We start from the raw sequence: 19,537 nt of genomic DNA on the forward strand, positions 1-19,537 counted from the left end.
CTTAGTGTGTGTTCTTAAATTCTTTAAATTAAAATAATACTACTTTAGAAAGTCTACTTCTCTTTGAAATTATATTTTTATTGTAGCACTTCAATTAAAACTCAATTTTCTTTTTAGAACTTTTTCCCTTAAATCATGAATCTTCTTTTAACTTTTCCTGTCTATAAAGGAGTTTCATTTTATTTTATGACATAAAGAAGAAATAGAAATTACTTGTTTGAACTCTTCCATTTTTGTCAGTTGTCCATGAGAAAGAGATGTGTTTTAGTAAACTCTGATCCTTTACCTCTTTTCACACACAACTTGTAAATTTCTTGGGAACTTGAAAACCAACCTACCCTTCCAAAATGAGTTTATTTTAATTATTAAAAAAAAAAAAAAGAAGAAAAAACCCTCACTTCTTGTAATACTTCTCTTTATATTTTTTGTACATCTTTTATACTTTTCATATACCATTGAATCTGACTTTCTAGTGACTTTGTCTTATTACTTCAAAAGCTCTTTTTCTGAATGGTTAAGAAATTATAAAACTTAGGAGAGAGAGAAAATTATTTTTCTTTGTTTTTTAATACAAATAATACTGTGATGGAATTTCTTCCTTAATTAGATAGATAGTTGACATCAGTAGTGATGAAAGAAAAACACAAGCTAAGTAAAATTGGGGATTTTTAGTGACACACTGCTTTAACAATTAAAACTTCAGAATTGGCTTGCAGTTTGGTTACAATTAAGCACAAAAATAATGTAGTGATTTTAGTGATTTTTTTTTTTTTAACTGTGAAGGTAAGAATAATACAGTAAAATTGTTTCTTTAAAGGGTAAGAAAACCTGCTAAACATTAAAAAAGGCATTAACCTCAAAGAAAGAAAATTCATTCTTATCTTGGAAACTCAGAAGATGTTTATGATTAAATTTTAAAATGCTTTAATATTTTATATTCTGATTTAATGCCACAAATGCTGATATATTGAATTCTGAAAGCTGTCATTCTGCTTACCTTATTGTTCTAACACCTAAAAGAAAATACATTTATTTAAAATATTATGCACAGAAAAAAAAAAAAAAAAAAGAGGAAAAAGAAAAAAAATGCAGAAAGGACTCGAAGCTTTTTCTTATATATATTTATAGAATATCCTTGATTTATACCATGACTTTTCTTTTAATTTACAGATTATTGTGTACTTCATTTTGTAGCAAAGGAGGATGAATGAATTCATACAGATGAAAACTGCACACTAGGATTTTCTGTTTTTATCTACATCTTTGTCAAAGAAAAAAGCATACTGAGAACATGGTTGTTATGAAAGTTATTTTAAAGATTGTTTTCTGGCCCCTGACAATTGAATCCCTGACAATTGAACCTAAAATCCAAACTTTTACATCTTTTATATAAAAATCAAGCTTCTCATTCTTAACTTATCACAATTCTCCTAAGTTAATTTAGGTAGGTTGTTTGTTTGTTTAAAAGAGCAATAAAATATTTTAAGAACTTAACATGTTTCTGTAAACACTTGTTTTCTAGAGCTTTTTTTATAGTTTTTTTGTTTTTTTTTTTTTTATGATCACGCCCTTACGTGTGCTGTTAACATGGTGCCATGTTTGTGCCATCAACTTTTTGAATTCAGTTGCTTCTTAAACACAATTTGTACTGATTATAGAAATATGCAATATTTCTGATCCTGGACACTGCACCTAAAAACTTCTTTTTAGTTTTTTGGACACTTGAGATTAGAGAGCCAATAGTGCAGAAATTGCTTTCACTCATTATTGTCTTCTGTGAAAGCTGTCTTTTTATATCCCATGAGTCTGTTCAGAGTACTGAGACAAATTTGGCACAAATTTAACTTCCTTTACTTCATTTGTTGCATCAGTTGTCACAACATTTTAAACTTCTTTAATGTAGAGAGGCAAGATATGATTGCACATACCCACAATGAAATGTGTTTAGCACCAGCCAATCTGTCTGAATGGCTGTTCTCCGAGTTTCTATTCCTGAACTTGCTAAAGAGCCTAGTCTTCAGATGGTTACGGCCTGGGATGAACTGAATTAGCAACAATGTGTGTTGTCAGACAGATCAACATTCTCATATCAGATGTACCCCATCTTGCCTGATTCGTAGTTGAAGAAAGTTGTTTTATGTGTAGAGAAATCCTATTCTCAGGAATCTCCTAATTAAATAAAAAAACTAAAACTACAACAAAGCTGAAACTGCTGTTTTCTTTATTGAAGTCTTAGATTCACAGATTATGAAGAAGTAAGTAATGAAGAAAGTTTTTGCTTTAACATTTTTGCATTCACACTTTTTGTATGAGAGCTTCCCTGCAGCAGGATTTTGGAACAAAAAGTTAATTTTTTAATACACCTCCCAAGAATGCATTCAGAATAAAGGGACTTTAATTCCTTCCAAACAGTGAGTGGGCAGATAAAAGGGTTTGAGTAATCTATTCATAATCTTCATAATTTTGAGATGCTTGTTCAGGGACTTTATTCCTCATTTCACATTGTACATAATCTTCTTAGCTGTTATTTTTTTACTAGGTCACATATCTAGAACTCCTAACTATTCACAGTAACATTCCAAGTCATAGTTGTCAGTGTTTTTGGTTTCAGACTCAGCAGCATTTTCTTTGTAATGTCAGTATGTCTGTATTTCTTAAGATTGTAGTTATTGATTTCAATATCTATTCAAGATTGTTTCTCTTTCACTAGACCTATGTATCAGTGGGTACACATGCACTCTGACCCAGACTCAGTCACTAGACTTCTTGGGAGCATTCTAAAGTCCAAGTTACCGAAAACTACTTAACTACACAAGATGGGATGTTACTATAATTTGCTAGAAATCTGCTGAACATTCTACACATTTTCATCAATATTCAAGAAAGTCTGTACTATCTAATTGTATGAGTGATACAAATAAATGTACACAACACTTGTGAAATTTTCTGATTTAGTTAGATATCTTCGTCAGTTCAACATCTGAGTCAACAGACAGCAGACTGCATACACAGCCAAGACTGCATCAGACTTTTGATCTAAGAAACATCTGACTGCCATAGAGTGCTTCATTAACTCACATTCAGAGTCTTGTGGTGGAGGTGTTCATGCCACATGCTCATTTACTGATAGTAATGAAAAGAAATACTTCACAATGTATCTTCCAATCAGTAGAACTCTAATAGATATTTCAGCAAATTCTTTGTAGATAATAATGCTTTTCAGTTTGTGTTTTTTTTTTGGTTGTTGTTGTTTGTTTGTTTTGTTTTTACATTTTCAAGGATAAAAATTGCCAAATGAATATTCTTCACTTGAGGTGTTCAAGTTCAGGCTCGCGGGGATATACTATTCTTCTTCTGTAGGTTCTAAGGCTGATTTATACTTTATATTTTCTTTTCTGTCTTTCATTACTTTGATCTCTCCATTCAGTTGGAAGTTCAAATAATATTTGAATGGCATCTTGCTGAAAACCTCAGTACCATGCAATTATAGTAATGAAAATTGATGATTTCATATTTAAGAATGTGGTCATGAAAATATTTTTTTCTCAACTTAATCATGCTGAAACTGTGCCATACTCTGAACCAGAATGAAATTGGACAATCTAGCTAGCTGAACCAGAGCTCCTTGGTTCTCTGTAGGATGGAATTGCTGAAAATTTAAAGTGGAGGAAATTATAAATGCTTATTTCTTACATATTATTACTTTACCTGCAATCTGTATTTTCTAGCCCATCTATCAAGAATCTCAAATCTCTCCTTGTATTTACTAGGCATCAAACTGAGCAGATGATAGCACAAATTTTGGTTTGTGTATATCTGCCATCTATGGATAAGCCATTGGCATTTTGAAGGGAGATGACATCAAGCTGAAGAGTGACTTTCTTAACTGGAGTCTTTATCACATTCATCGTTTCCAGCAAGCCTGTAGGAATTTAGATATCATTACTATCAAATTTGATTAATATCAGTTATTCAGTTCAAGTTATATTAAAGTGACAGCTAAGGATCAGATGGATGAGTAGTGTGAATGCGTAGTTACTGTTCCATTGGGAAACCAGTTTATTAAAACAAAACAAAACAAAACAAAACAAAACAAAAAAAAAAGCAGACACAACTCATCAGTTGGATTATTTTTAAGATTAAACTTCAATGGTTGTGTGATACAATTACACCTTTTTGTTTGTTTGTGTACTGCACAGACATCTACATGCAGTTAAACTATGCTTTATTACTCATAAAGATTTAGAATTTTAGAATTCAGAAAACATAAATGTGGATGTCCTGCAATAATCCAGTAATGTGAGTGGGGCCATCTGAATACTTGATACTAGGTTATGTAGTCGATATATATATATATATACGAATAGTCACTGAATAATTCATGCAGGAGCCTCACAGATTACCAGTTGAATTCGAACATATCTCCCTTATTGTCAAGAAATATCTGTGAATGTTATTCATTGCTGGAGAATAGTATTTTCATTAACTATTTTAACTGGAGAAATAAGGCAGAAACTAACAATTATTTCTATGGCTTCAAAATATGTTTCTGAAATGTACTCTTCACTCTTTCTTTCTTGACATATCTATTTCCACAAGCATCTTCTAAATTACTCTTTTTTAGTGTTACTCACTATCTGTGAGTTATCTTTCCTTTACTTCTCAACCTCTTTCTACAAAGTTGTAGTTGTAAATATTCTGAACTATCTGCCATTACAGCAGCAGTTTTAGATGTACAGGCAGAACTCCGAAGCCATTTCTCTTGTGTGATTTTTATTTTTTATTTTCTGGGAGGGGAGGCTGGAGGGTGAGGAATGGGGGGTGTGTTAATCAGAGTAAGAAAACAAAATATTTAGATATAAGATTCACACCTCCTTATTCACAGCCTTCCTGAATAAGACTTTAAGAGGCAATATAGGATTTCCTACAGCTTACCTCAAAGTTCTTCATTTCTTACTTTGCTTCTGTTCAGTCTCTGCTTTTGCTGTGTTCTTGCTTTTAAGTTGCAACAGTATTAAAATCTGACAGTGTTTTTTTTTTTTTTGAGGAAGATTTCAAATACCAGATTTTGTTTACTTTTAACTTGTTTCTTGAGAAATTCTGTGTTTGGAGCAACTTCTTTCAGCTTGGCACTGTATTATTACGATTTTTTTTTTGTTGTTACTTATGTCACATGTTTGTTTGTTTGTTTTTTATTATAGTCGATTGGAAGAAAGACAGAAGATGCAGTATATTATCATTTGAGCAAAATAGTCTGCTCAAACAAAAGGGACAAAGTCATTGTTTATTTGTTATATCAACTGCAGATATTGCCATACTTGCGGTTCCAATCTCAAAAGCTTCTAATAAACGAAGTTCTGCCTGTAGTTCAATGCAGATATTCACCACTTACGATTTATTTTTTGTTTCTGTAATGCCAGCTTAGGTAGAGATATTCTGCTGCACTTTTCATGTGTGACTTTTCATCTACTTTTTTAAAGTTTTTTATAGTTACCATAAAGATCTAAGCAGTTTTGCAGATAAAATACTGTAACCTCTTTATATGTGATGGGTATTTTTCATCATTAAGAGAATCATAGAAAAAGACCTTCAAGATGATCCAGTCCAACTGACCACCTTCCACCAGTATGTCCCCACTCAACCATGTCCCTTTGTACAGTATCTAAAAATTTCTTAAACACATCCAGGAACAGTGACCCAACAGCCTCCTTGTGCAGCCCATTCCAGTGCCTAACCACTCTTTTGGAGAATCATTTTTTCCTAATGTCCAACATGAATCTCCCCTGGCACAACTTGAGGCCTTTCCCTTAGTCCTATTGCTAGTTGTGTGGGAAGAGTAATCCACAAGGATTTTATTGATTAATAAATTAATCTTTTTGCTTTACGATGTCTATCACCAGCATGAGGGCAGTGAAGCATTGGAACGAGTTGTCCATATAAGCTGTGGATGTCCCATCCCTTGAAGTGTTCAAGACTGGGTTGAATGGGGCCATCAGCAATATGGCCAAGGGATGCTGTCCCTGCTCACAGCAGGGGATTGGAACTAGATAGTCTTTAAGGTCCCTTCCAATTCAAAACATTCTATGATTTTATGTCAGAATTACAGATGAATGCAGATGATTGTTGTAAAACTCTGAAGTTTTATTGTGTGATTCACCATCTTGCCTGTTGTATATGAGGTTCTAGTAAGTTCTTGTGAACGCATGTGCTGTAAAACAGCCAAACTAACTTCCTTTGCTTTTAAAAAAAATTGCAAAAAAAAAATAATACTGATCAAAACATGTGAAAACAATTTATCTGGTACACTCCTTCACTTATCTATTAGGTAATTAGTTATTGAAATATTTAGATTTCCTAATTTTATTAAAAATGTTTAACAGTTGTTAATTTGAATGCATTCATTTAATTATTTTTTTTAAGACTTCAAATTATTCTCATCCATATAAAATAGCTAATTTAATTTTAAAATAAATAAATCAGGACACAAGGTTGCTATTTTGTGAACAGTCGTAAACATTATATTAATTATTTAAAAAATACTGCTTTATTTATTTATTTTTATTTTTTTTGCTACAGCAAATGACTTTTTAATTTATCCTACATGCAGACTCACTGGATCTAGTGTTCCTGACCTTATTGTAAGCATGAGCAACCAGATGTGGCTTCATTTACAATCTGATGACAGCATTGGCTCACCAGGATTCAAAGCAGTTTATCAAGGTAGAAACTAAATTGACCACTTTAAACTGTAACTTTCTTCATACATTGCAATAAATCCTCGAATACGTTTTTAGTCATTTCACAGATTTGTATTTTTGATGCTGTTTCTGTCGTTGATAATGGAGATATATAAAATAATTTAAAAGGATCTGAAGAAAAAAATGAAATTTAGTGTGATAATCCTTTTTCTCGAAAGTCAATACAAACAAACAAAAAAAAACAAAACAGATTTCTAATATGTTTGGAAAATCTAAAATGTTACATGCTGCTAACCTCTGAAATTCTTTATTATAGATACTATCTGAAAAGTATAGTTAGTTTTCTCTGAATTTACTGATGTAATCACAAAACTGAAGTTCCATGCAGTACTGAGAATCTTTGCAGATCTAAGTCAAAATTAATATGGAATAATGATTATTAATGGGAAACTTCTCTCTCTCTTCTCTTCCATCCAGAAGATATGTTTGGCCAGTTTAGCCTATCTGTGTTCATATCTTTTTGGTGATAGACTCAACAAGTTAAAACTTATCAAGAGTTGAAAGTCTGTTTGCCTCTGTGTTAAAAAATATTATGCACTGTAACAGTAACGTATTTTCTGAGAATAAGAGAGAATTTCTGTGTTTTAGCTCAGCTAGTGAAGATTACTCTTTTAGTCAAGCTTTTCTGGAAAGTATTTTTATATCATAACTAAAAATTTTCCATATGTGAAATAGCTCAGACATTTTTACCGTATTGTAGAAAAACAAAATGTTATATAGCTTTTCATTCAGGTTAATAATTGAGTATGTAATTATTTAGTATTTGATTTTAAGATGAATGTTACTTCCAAATTCTAATTAACACTTAATTAAAGGTTTACCATAGTCATATTTTTTAAAAACATTAGCGTTACAAATTCTTTTTAAAGACTGGAGAGGGACAAATTCTAAAAACAAAGCTGATATTTTCTGAAAAGGCACAATAAGATTGAAATGATAATTACATATAAGCATTATTTGATTTATATATATATATGTATATCCATATATATTTATTTAGATGTATTCATATATATATTTATTTGTTGGTACTCTTTTTCTTTCACTGCAAAAAAAAATCTAATAAATGATGGAACTAGACAGATTTCCTTCTAATCTCATATAGTTTGGAAATTTGTTGATAGAAATACAGGAAACTGTCTATTACATTTTATTTAATACATACAATCAAAGACACTAAGGGTTTCTGCATTTTTAGCTTTCTGTGAGACTCCTGTGGTTTATTCATTTGGTAAGCCAGATCTGTAAATTCTATGTACATGTATGTACATGTAAAGTCAGTGTTTTAAATCTCAACCACTAACTGGTGGTTAAACCAGACACTATATTTTTTTTCTCTTCGATGAATGTGTGGGCCAAATTTTTTTGGAAAGTCCTAGTCTTAGCTGATACAGTTCAGATAAAAATTTCATAGAAAAACTTTATCATTTTATGGAAATGAAAATTTGCAGTACCTTTTTACCACTTTAAAAAAAAACAAAAAAAACAACAAAAAAAAAACAGAAAAGTAGAAGTTTAATGTTTGTTTTTAGTTACAGAAAATGCCATGGTGTGTGTTCCACAACCATAGCTGTTCAGCTACATTACTACATGAAGTCAATCAATGTTATGTTAAAAATCTAGCGAAATATTTCTTCCTATAGGAGGAAATGCAGTATTACTGTTGTTTACTAAACAAAAAAAAGTTGGGGGAGGAGAGGGAAAGCATTCCTTCTAGCAAATATTTATAGTACAGTATAGGGAAAAAATATATATTAAAAAAAAAAAAGAAAACTTATAAGAAATTTAAAAAGGAGTAAAACACTACTTTTACAATTCAAATGATAATTTTGTGCAAAATCAGCCTTTGACTTCCACAAGACTTTCTGTATATATATGCATGATTTTGGCATAACACTTTTTTTTTAACAAAACAATACAGGATAATTTGATATATGAAATATCATTAAACCTTAATTCACATGACATGCGGGTGAAACATGTTTATTTGACAAATTTCCCTAAAAAACTGACATACACAGAACTTCATTTACAGTTAAGAGTTGGTTGTGTCAAGTTTTAAAAATTTGAAAATACGTATTTATGCATTTATAAATATTTAAACTGCATTTCATCTATGTTTTGCTGAGATGAAAAAAGTCATTTATCTCTTATCCAAAATGTTTATTAGGTATCCCCTTGTTGCATTTCTTTTAAAGTTACCATTACCTGCATGTTTTTTATATTCTGCATCTGTAGCATTATTCATATATTATTTCTGAAAATAATAACAAATATCTCCATAATTGCAAAGGCATTGGTTCTTGTCTCACTTCAAAATTTACCCTACATTGCTTTTATATGCATATTGGAATACATTACATACTGCAAAATGCGTACTGAACATCTTGTATAAATAGAAAATAGTTTAACTTGAATTATTTTTTATTATCTGTGAAAGACGTATCTTTAAGTTACATCCACCTATAAAATAGTGATAACAGTCCCTGGTAATAGGTGTTATTTTAAAAAATAAAATATATATGAGGTTATGTCTACAAGGGGATACCCAGAGCAGTTAAAATTAACAGAGTATAATAAATTTAAACTACGGATTTATCTCAGTAAGCTACCTGAATTCCCTGTAAAGGGGCTCTTCTTCAGTTACTTTATGACCTTCTGTACCTGCAGGTTAATCTTCTTTGAAAGAATCCTCTGGGGAGGATTAAAGTTCAGTAATCTGGGGACAGTGATACACCTGAATGAGAAATTCATGTAGACACACGTGCTCTGATGTGATCTAATTTATAAGCATAGACCTTAGACTTCAGTTGATAACCATTGCTGAATGTCATGATAAACTGATGGTTATTGCACTTGAAACAATTCTCTTCTAAATAATAATATATTTTTTTCAGTTAATTATCAGAGAATAATGTCAAATTGGAAGTTTAACAATGTAGTGATTGCATTATTCACTAAAAGTGAACCTGAATACAAATATTCATGTATGTATGTACGTATGTTTGTGTATGTGCTTATACATCTCTATGCTCACTCACCTTATAGGAAAAAGTCCAAGTATAATTCACAGAAAAGAGATTTTCTCTTCATTTTTTTCATGAATATATGTCCAGCCTCAATTTAAAAAAAAAAATAAAAATAAAAAAAATAAAAAATCTGTCTCCAACTTTAATAAATTGTTTACTTTCTTTCAAGAGATTAAGAAATTTGAAATACAAATAAAGATACTTTTCTTGGTAGGCATCAGTTTAAAGAAGCCTTTCATGTGATGGAGTACAGAAATGCCTCTGATCATTTGTAACTAAATCAGTATTTAAAGTAACAGCGGTGATTTTGGAAGTAGCAGTAGAAGCTTCTATAAATCAGATTCTCATTTTATTATATTGTCTAAGCAATTAATTTCATAATTAGTATCATTACTGTTTGTATTTGCATTTGGAACACAAGTACTAGCATGAGTTCATGTTTTTGTCTTTAATTAGCTTTATATTAATAATTTAATGTATCTTCTTTACCTATTAACAGAAAAATATAAGGTTTTGTTTTAATTTTTCCACCTTCTATATGATTAAAAAAAAAAAAACAACCATAAATGACAGAATTGTGGGGTTGGAAGGGACTTCTAGAGAGCATTTAGTCCATCCCCCTGCTAAATCAGGTTCTCTACAGTAGGTTGCGAAGATAAGTTTTAAATATCTCCAGAGATAGAGACTTCACGACCTTTTTGGGCACTCTGTCTCAATTTAAAGTTTTTCCTCATGTCCATATGGAACTTCTTATGTTGTTGTTTGTGCCCATTGCCCCTTGTTCTGTTGCTAGGCACACAAATCCATAACACAATAATATTTCTAATTCCACAGCTATCAAACAGAGTGCATATACTCTTAACACTAGAAATCTGTATTATGATACAATAAGTAATACATGGCAATATCAGAAGAATTGACCGTGACTTTCATTATAATTTTTGTTAGAAATGATCTAGGAAACTACTGATACAATGTTTGCTAGTAGTTTTGTGATCTGTAAGAAAGGGCAGGTAACAGCATCGCTGAGCACCCCTTTCTGTGATGAACTTCTGGCCTGGGTTGGCTCAGGGAGAGCTGGAAGGAGCCTTGCAGTATACTGAGCAGGGGAACCATTGTGGAAGAGGGAACAGAAAGCCTTTTTTTGTTGTTTGTTTATTTGCCTCCTTAAAGGGCCAGAGGAGATTATATGGAGCTTACTAAAACCCAGAAGCTGAGACTGCAATTGTGTTTTTTAAATAGGTGGTGGCTGGGGGCTATGTTCTTGCCCGAGGGTACATCCGCATAACATCATCCTCTGGAGGGTTCTTGTTTATCCGCAGACAAACTGTGTCTGAGTGAATTTACGTGTGTCTTGGGGTGGGGCGAGTTGGTTATTTCAGTTTATTAATGCATGCTGCATTGCAGGCCATGATTCATGTTTTCATAGTGTGAAATTGAGAATGTATATTGAACACTTCGGGATGTGATGAGGCATATCTGAAGATTTAAAGCCTGTGGAGTGGTGCTAAATGACTCTAATACAGTAGAAGGATGAAAACCTGGTGCAGTTTTCTCCATCCTGTTATCCAGTTATACTGGGATTGGTCCCTGGTCTTTACTGTCCTCTAACAATGGATGCTGGTAGTCATCATCAGGAAGTATGCTAGAGCTTGCGCAGTATGGATGCTTGGAGATTCAATGCTCTGGCTCACCCTGATTCTTGCTTTATTTAGCAGTGGCTGGTCTAAAAACAATCTTGAATGAAAACACTTACATAACCAAGCAGTGGTGGGAAGAGAAAGAATGGCGCACAAACCATGTTTGTTTCTAAATAGTTTGTTTGGATATTAAATAGTTTCTACATCATTTCTTCCTCCACTGTAACACTTCTTGAATTTATTACACATCACTTTTTTAATTACAGAGTGCCAGGTGGAGGTAATCACTAATGTTATATGATTTCACATGGACAATTAAAAGTGAATTCCAAATATACAATTCATACAAAATACAAATTGTAAAAATACAATTCAGTGCAATTCATATTGGATGTATTGCTTAAAACTAGATCTTTGGAAAATATTAAGTAATGGCTGGTTTGTTTTTTTTTTTTTAATCATTTAGTCATTGAGCAAAATCCTCAGTAAAGAATTGATTTATTTCACTAAAAAGTTGTCTCAAAGTTCTTCAGTACTTCATTCTTTCAAAGTCCTTTCACCAGCTGTGTGATTTATCCATCCAGCTCATAAACAGTCATTAATTTCACATTTTGACTGAAATTGATTTGACATGCTAACATCTCCACCTGTTACAAAGTCAGCATATCCTCCAGAGCAGGGCTGAGAGACCGGAGACTCTTCACCCAGGAAAAGAGTAGTCTGAGAGGAGATCTTATCAGTGCTTATAGAAGGATTAAATTAGAGTGAATGGAGCCAGGCTCTTTTCAGTTGTGTGCACTGACTGAAGAAGGGACAATAGGCACAAACTGGAAGGTAAGAACTTCCATATGAACGTGAGGAAAACGTTCTTTGCTTGAAGGGTTACAGATCACTGGAAAAGCTGCTCAGAGAGGTTGTAGAATCTTTTTTTTCTGGAGGTATTCAAAACACACCTGTGCTTTCCTGTGTTGCGTACTCTAGAGAGCCTGTTTTACCATGGTGTTGGACTTTGTGATTTATAAAGGTCCCTACTAACTCCTATGATTCTGTGATTCAGTGTATTAGGGTGCCAAAATTTGTACATTGATAGGAACCACTAAACTGCTGTTTGGGTGCCATTTGCCACGGATAGTGTCCTAATTAGATTGTTCTCGAGTGGGGAAGCACAACAGTACTTAGTATGAGTGATCAAGCTTCACTTTATTGCACATATAGAGTTTATATATGATTCCAATACACGTGTTCACTTACTATTGGTGCACAAGGTGGGCTAGGTGGGCTGCCTAGCTTCAACCAATGCTCAGCCAGCATTCACACCTGCCGCTGAGCTCATCTGCTTATCAGCCCCCCACATATCCACAGAGCACAGCTGTGGATGTGGGCCTGCTGTTTACATGCTGCCCCAAGGATGTTGTGACTCCCATCTTAACTCCTAATGTTTTCTCATGGGTATGCACTCTGTGCTGCCGCACCAGTTATGCTCGTACACAGTCTCATGTCCGCCCTGCTCTCGCAGCCATTCCCCAACACTAAACTACTTCCATTTTTTTTTTTCCCCTTAGTTGTGGTATTTGAAAAAATAAATAAATAAATAAAAAACTATTATTTTTTTCAGCTTCTCCTCAAATTGAAGTCCAAGATACTAGAATGTTGCAATATTCACTCTTATAGTGTATAATAAACATTTTCCCACTGTATCATATCACACTCCACTTCTTGTTTCTTAACTAAAGTTACACAAATGTACTATGGGGAACATTACACAGAGAAACATGTCTTTGTGTACAACAGAATATAATATAGGAAGGCATGGTGGACATCACCTAAGCACACATCCAGATCTTTCCAATCTTAATACTAATATCCATCTACCATTTCTGTGTTTATCTTCTGTAGCTAATTGTAAAAGTATGTAGAAATCAGAAAATTTTCTCAAGAACTCGGGACAGTCTGTTGGATGACAGATTTTACAATCTGTGGATAGCTGTCAGAAAGTGTTCTTTAAGTTCTTAACTTTATGTTCTTAGAGTTCACTGTAGCATTTGAAATAAAATAAAATTAAAAATAAAATTCATAATGCTTATGAATAATTTTGAAATGACTCAAGTATAACTTCAACATCAATGCTCTAAGCTATCAAAATGATGAGATAGGGAAAGTTTTACTGTTGCGGTTTCACACCATGTAAAATAATGATATCTTCCAGTGTGCAAGGAAATAAACAGTATACTGTTAGTAACAGTTTGTTTGTCAAGCAGTTTAGAGTCAGTAATTTTTTGTTTTAGGCAACCATTTTTGTGATGAACAGGAAAAGTATTTTATTTTTGTCCTGTTGTCTGTCTGAAAGCTGTAGTAAATTTTGATTATATGTAATTGTTACAGGCACAGGACATTCTTGTAGCAAATGTTGGGTTTTTCTTTTTTACATGTTTGTACAGTTGACCTCCAGCAGTTTTGATCACCAAAACCAAAAGAACAACAAAAAACCCCAAACATTTTAAAATCTTTGCTGGTATTTGAAGGTTTTGTAGAAACCAAATAAAATATGGATGAATCATTGAAGAGTAGTAGATGTTCATAAAAGCTAGTATCTTTTTCTGGAATTATTAACAATTAAGAAAGTTACAAGCATGAGCTTATTTATAGTACCGTAAAATTTAGAATAGGAAACTATTAACATTTTTAGTGCATTCTCTCAGCCTTGTATGTCCTTGGGAAGCTTAGGGCGGTGTACTTGTTAATGGTGGCAGTATTTGTGAGAGGATTTTTTCTGAAATTCTTTCTAAGTCCTTCTTGCTAACACAGGTTTTTCTTGTATCTTCTCTGTTCACTTCCATTTCACAGTTAATACTGGTATATTAATCTAATTCCTCCAGGATCTCTTTTTTTTTCTCTTATGCTCCCTACACAACCCAGCCTTTTTCCTTCTTTTTCTGAATGTGAAGCAGTAAAAGCAAGATGTTGAATGGAATTTTCCAACTGAGATATCCAATCTATCTATTGAGATTTAAATATATGGTTAAAAATTTCCACGAAGACTCTGCAGGCTTTTGTGAGATTTCACTGAAAATAGCACATTTCATTTATTTTCTGTGTCTATACAGTATCAATTAACTATGTACAAGTCTATGCTGGTTTGATATGGTTATATATAAATACTGTATAGATCTCTGTACAGTGCTTCTGAAGGCTGCATTCCTAATCTTGTCAAAATCTTTTTTTGCTATCAACAAAACACAGTATCTAGTAGAAATTAATTCATTTCTAAATAGTAATGAATCGAAGACTATTTTCTGGACTTCTTTATATAATATTTCATAAGGAAAGAGAGAATTCCTTTTAACCTTGACTGAACTAAAGCTATTCCCAAGAATTTCTAAATAATGCAAAAAAAAACAAACAAGCAAACAAACATTCTTTTCAGGTGATTGGGAAGCCTTTAGCCTCCAAATTTTTTTTTTGTTTTCTTTGTTTGAGCACTGAGTGCTTTTATAACCTGTATCATAGGCATAACAGTCTGCCAGATCCAACACATCCTGCACATGAAATCCCTTTTAATCTTCTATTTTATTTAGTGATACTCGACTCTTTCTTCCTGGTCTTCAAAAATTGAAAACATCCATTAATAAGTGATTACAATCTATAAGTACAGAATAATAAAAAATAAGGTCCTCCTAATACAAAATCTACCATATGCTACCATATGCTTGGAATTTTGATGGTTGATTTTTTTCTTTGGAAAGTGTATGAGAAAAAAAAACATTGCTTCTGTGGGCAGATATGCACCTGAAGATATTCAGGCCTGCAAAATGCTTCACAAGGTTATAGCATCTTAAAAATACTATGACTGCTATTCATCAACTGTTATTCAGTAGTATTGTAAATATGTAAATAATACATAACAAATTATTAGGAATGAGCAGAAAAAGTATATGCTAAGCTACTCAAAACACTTCTATTGCCTCCTAATAATCATTAGTCACATTTGCACTTTGAGATACTATCATTATCTAATTTCCATCCACTTAGTATTTGCTAAATTGATTTTCCATGATGCCAGTTCTTAATTAGGATGCCACGTGTTGCTAATTTAAATGGTTTAAGCAAGATAAAATGCATTGTATCAACCAAGTTTTTAATTTAAAAATCCTATTCTTTGTATGGTGTGACTAATTAAAAAAAAATAATCATTAATTATATTTTCATCCTTTAACCCTTTAGAAGTAGATAACTGTGTTGACTGTTCCATTACTTTGCTTAGAATCAGGCTTTTCTACAGTGAGAAACAGTTTTTACTCATATCTTCATGACGTTTATTTTAGTTCAACTTTTAACTTACGGTTTTATGTCAACTGTTTAACATATTGTGATGCTGAAGACAAGAAGTTGCAATTAAATAGAAACGTTTAGATACAGAGAACATGGGAAATGCTAACAGCTTCCAGAATTTTCATAGAATCAGAATGGCAAGGTCAGAAATGACATGCAAGATCATCTAGTCCAACTGTCTTCCCATTTTAAAAGTAAAATTCTTTTTTTCTAGTTATGTAGTTTTCTCAATCAGATCAAAAGATTAGATCTTCAAAAAGCTATCATTATGATGTAGCAAGTGATGACTTACAAGTAATATACTGCCTATGAAGAACCCAAGATTTTATTACTTATATTAGGAGGCTATGAAGAATATTTCAGTTATTTGACAGTTCTTCCCGCCAAACTTAATTTATGGATTATAATTATTCAATTGATCCCTTAGGCTTGCATTAACCTATTTTAAATCTGCAATATTACTAGTCTGATTCATGAAATATCCTCTTAAATTCAGATTACAATCAACTATGAATATACAGTGACATTTGGGGTGAATTTTAGTTTATTTTAGATAAGGAAATAAGATTCCCTCCTGAGTCCTTTATAACCAAACTTATTTATGATCTGCAATTCACTGGGGAAGGTGAAATCCTGCCTATTTCAGAAACTAGCTTACATACAAAAATATTATTTAATGCCCCAACTGTGTTCTGAACATAAGATTTTCAGGGATTGTCCTCAAAGAACCACATTCTGAGAAATTTTCTTTCATAAATATTGTGTGACTTGATTAATTAACTTTGAAATGGCTTTGTTTTTTGACACTACATACACTGCTTTTGGCATGATAGCATGCTGTCAAAAGTTTATAGGATAATTCAGGCTGAAGGAGTAGTCTAGTACAACTTCCTCCTCAAAGCAGGGCCAGATATGAGTTTTTCAGGACAGCACCACCAAATTTAATAGGTGGAAACCTCCAAGGACAGAGACTGTAAAACCCTACTGGGCAACCTACTCCACTGCTTGTCAGTTCTCATGGAGAATAGATTTTCCTGTATGATGTTTTACTCATATTGTTATTTCTGTTCCTCTTAACTTTCCACCATGCAGTGCTATGAAAAACCTGTGTCTGTTTTCACAGTGTCCTGTGGGCACTGGCAGGCTGCTGTCAGGTCCGTAGAATCTCTCAGCAAGAAAGCCCAGCTGCCTCAGCCTCTCCTCTCAGGGCAAGTATGCCAGTTACCATCACTCCAGTTTATTGATCTCTTTTTTTTTTTTTTGTAATAAGACAACCTACTTGTTTTGGTAATTCTGGTTTTACGGTTCAAGAATCACTTAAAGCAAGACCTCTAAGTCTGCAGTTCCCTGATCTGGGAGAAGCATTTTCATTGTCTCTGAATAGGAAACCTACAGTTATTACATCTCAGCTACTATTTCCCTTTCCAAAAGTTTTGTAAGGGCACTGAACAAAAGGCCTTTTTTAGAGTCGAGGTGTATTCCTTCTGTTAGTAAAGAACTCTGCAATTTGAACAACAGAGTATTTCTTAGAACAACCTGTTTTAAAAATCAACAGTGTTACCGAAAACTCATATCATGCTGATACTAGACAATAATGAAAGTTTAAGGAAAAAAAAAAAAAATAAAGTCTTGGTTTTGGCTACAGTAGAATTAATTTTCTTCATAGTAGCCCATATCATCCTATATTTGGGGTTTGTGAAGAAAACAGTGATGATAACACTGTAGTGTTTTCATTGTTGCTCAGTGCTTACACAGAGCCAAAGACATTTCAAGTTCTTGCGCTGTCATGCCACTGGGAATCTGGGAATGCACAAGGAGCTGGATGGGGACTGAATCAGGACAGCTGACCCGGACTGTGCCATGCTTAGTAATAAAAGCTGGGGTAATGAGGAAGAGGAGAACGTTCAGAGTTATGGCGTTTGTCTTCCCAAGAAACTCTTATGTGTGATGACCCTCACTTTCCTGGAAATATTTAAGTACACAACAAATACTAAAGATTAAATTTAGTAAATAGATTTCATTTTTTATCAATACTTACAAGTATTTAAAGGTTAGAAGTCAAGTGGATGTGGCTAGGCTCTTTTCAGTGGTACCCAGTGCCTGGACGAGTAGCAATGAGCTCAAACTTGGACATAGGAAGTTCCATTTGAACATTATAGGAACTTTACTTTGAATGACAGAACTGGAGCAGGCTGCCCAGAGAGCTTGTGGATTATTATTATTATTATTATTTTTTTCTGAAAATAGTAATAACTCACCTGGATACCTACTGTGCAACCTACTGTAGTGAACCTATTTTAGCTGGTGGTTGGACTAGATGCTCTCCAGAGTTCCCTTCCAACCTCCTCAGTTCTCTCATTGTGTGATTTTTATTACTTTAAAGGATTTTTAAACGTATGCTTTTATATTCTATTACCACCAACAAAACATTTTTGTGCTCTTTTAAATAGATTATTATTATTTTTTTTTTTTAAATCATGGTGGCTTTCCATCTATCTGGTTCTAAAGTCTTGTTTGATTTTTACTGTTGATATAGAATGCAACAAGATAGGAGCAACAAAAATTAATCAACTGGATATGATCCACAGCCTTTTTGATAATAACAGGGACAAAAATAAATAAATAAATAAATAAATAAATAAATAAATAAATAAATAAATAAAAATTACAGAAATTGGGGGACATCCCTTAGAATGCTGCTGGGAACTATATGACCTGTGAAGGAGGACTCTTTTTAGCTGGAGACAGATAGTAAATTGTAGTGTAACATTTTTGTAAAGAAATATACTGGAATAATGGTAAAAATGTGATCATCTATGAAATTAACCTGTGAGGCCACTCTGTTTTCAGCTATAGGCCAACCGCTTTTTAGCTTTAATGCCTAGCTTTACAGACCTTTTATGCACTAATATATTTTTTCTGTTAGTTTTGATTTACCATTCTCACTTTCAGTAGTTTCTCCCATACTCTTTTGCATAATGTCATAATTTCATTCTCTTATCTCCTCTTCAGTAATCCTGCTGACCATCTCTCTCTTTCTCACTCAGTCTTACACATATTATAGGGTTTCTTGATTTATCGGTGTTTTTAAATTCCTGTAATTTTCAATATTTTATTGAGACTAGGAAATAAGTATTATACATACATGTCCAAAAAGACTGTGAATATAAACTAATTAATTATTTTTCTTTTATTGAAACACAAAAAGGTTCTGGCCCATTTTAAGCATTCAAATTTTAAACTGAAAAGGTCCTATTTGATGCAGAAATAAACTTCCAAACTACTTCTGTTTTTATTGGAAATGCACACCTGTCTGCTCTCAGCTTCCACCTTCCCTTAACCTGTCAGATAAGATGATAATTACTACATGTAGTCAAAATCATGAATATAAAGCTTTAAAAGTACTGACTTTCACTCTCTGGCAGACTTTGAGCTACTATTTAGTTCTTACTTACGTGCTTAATATCACTTTAGAATTGTCATATCTTGTCACTTGAAGGAAAACACGCCAATAGAAATGTCTTTGATTCAATTCAGAGGGATATGAGCTTCTCTTCAGAAATCTAATCTTGTCGGTCTTCCAACATTAAAGGATGACTGTTCTCTGAAACTGAGTAAATATTTTTATTTTACAAGCAAGGTGAAATGTCTTTTTCCCCAGGCTACCAAAAGAGAGTTCATAAAAAAACAGAAACAATTGACTAAGATCTTTGTTAAAATTTCTGGTAACCAGAGGAAAGTGATGTTTAAGTCAGCTCAAGAACTTATTGGCAAACATCAT

General features: G+C 32.8%; 1 protein-coding gene across 1 annotated transcript in view; it reads left to right on the forward strand.

Annotated features, from left to right (window-relative positions):
• The window catches only part of CSMD1 (CUB and Sushi multiple domains 1), a 1,002,456-nt gene that overhangs the window by 742,933 nt on the left and 239,986 nt on the right, over positions 1 to 19,537 (forward strand). Inside the window, exon 12 of the mRNA XM_085217921.1 lies at positions 6,608 to 6,720. Coding sequence (XP_085074047.1) covers positions 6,608 to 6,720 — 113 coding nt within the window. The remainder of the gene's footprint in view (positions 1 to 6,607; positions 6,721 to 19,537) is intronic.

This window comes from Meleagris gallopavo, chromosome 2 (genome assembly GCF_905368555.1).
Source record: "Meleagris gallopavo chromosome 2, MGAL_WU_HG_1.1, whole genome shotgun sequence".
Taxonomy (NCBI): Eukaryota; Metazoa; Chordata; class Aves; order Galliformes; family Phasianidae; genus Meleagris; species Meleagris gallopavo.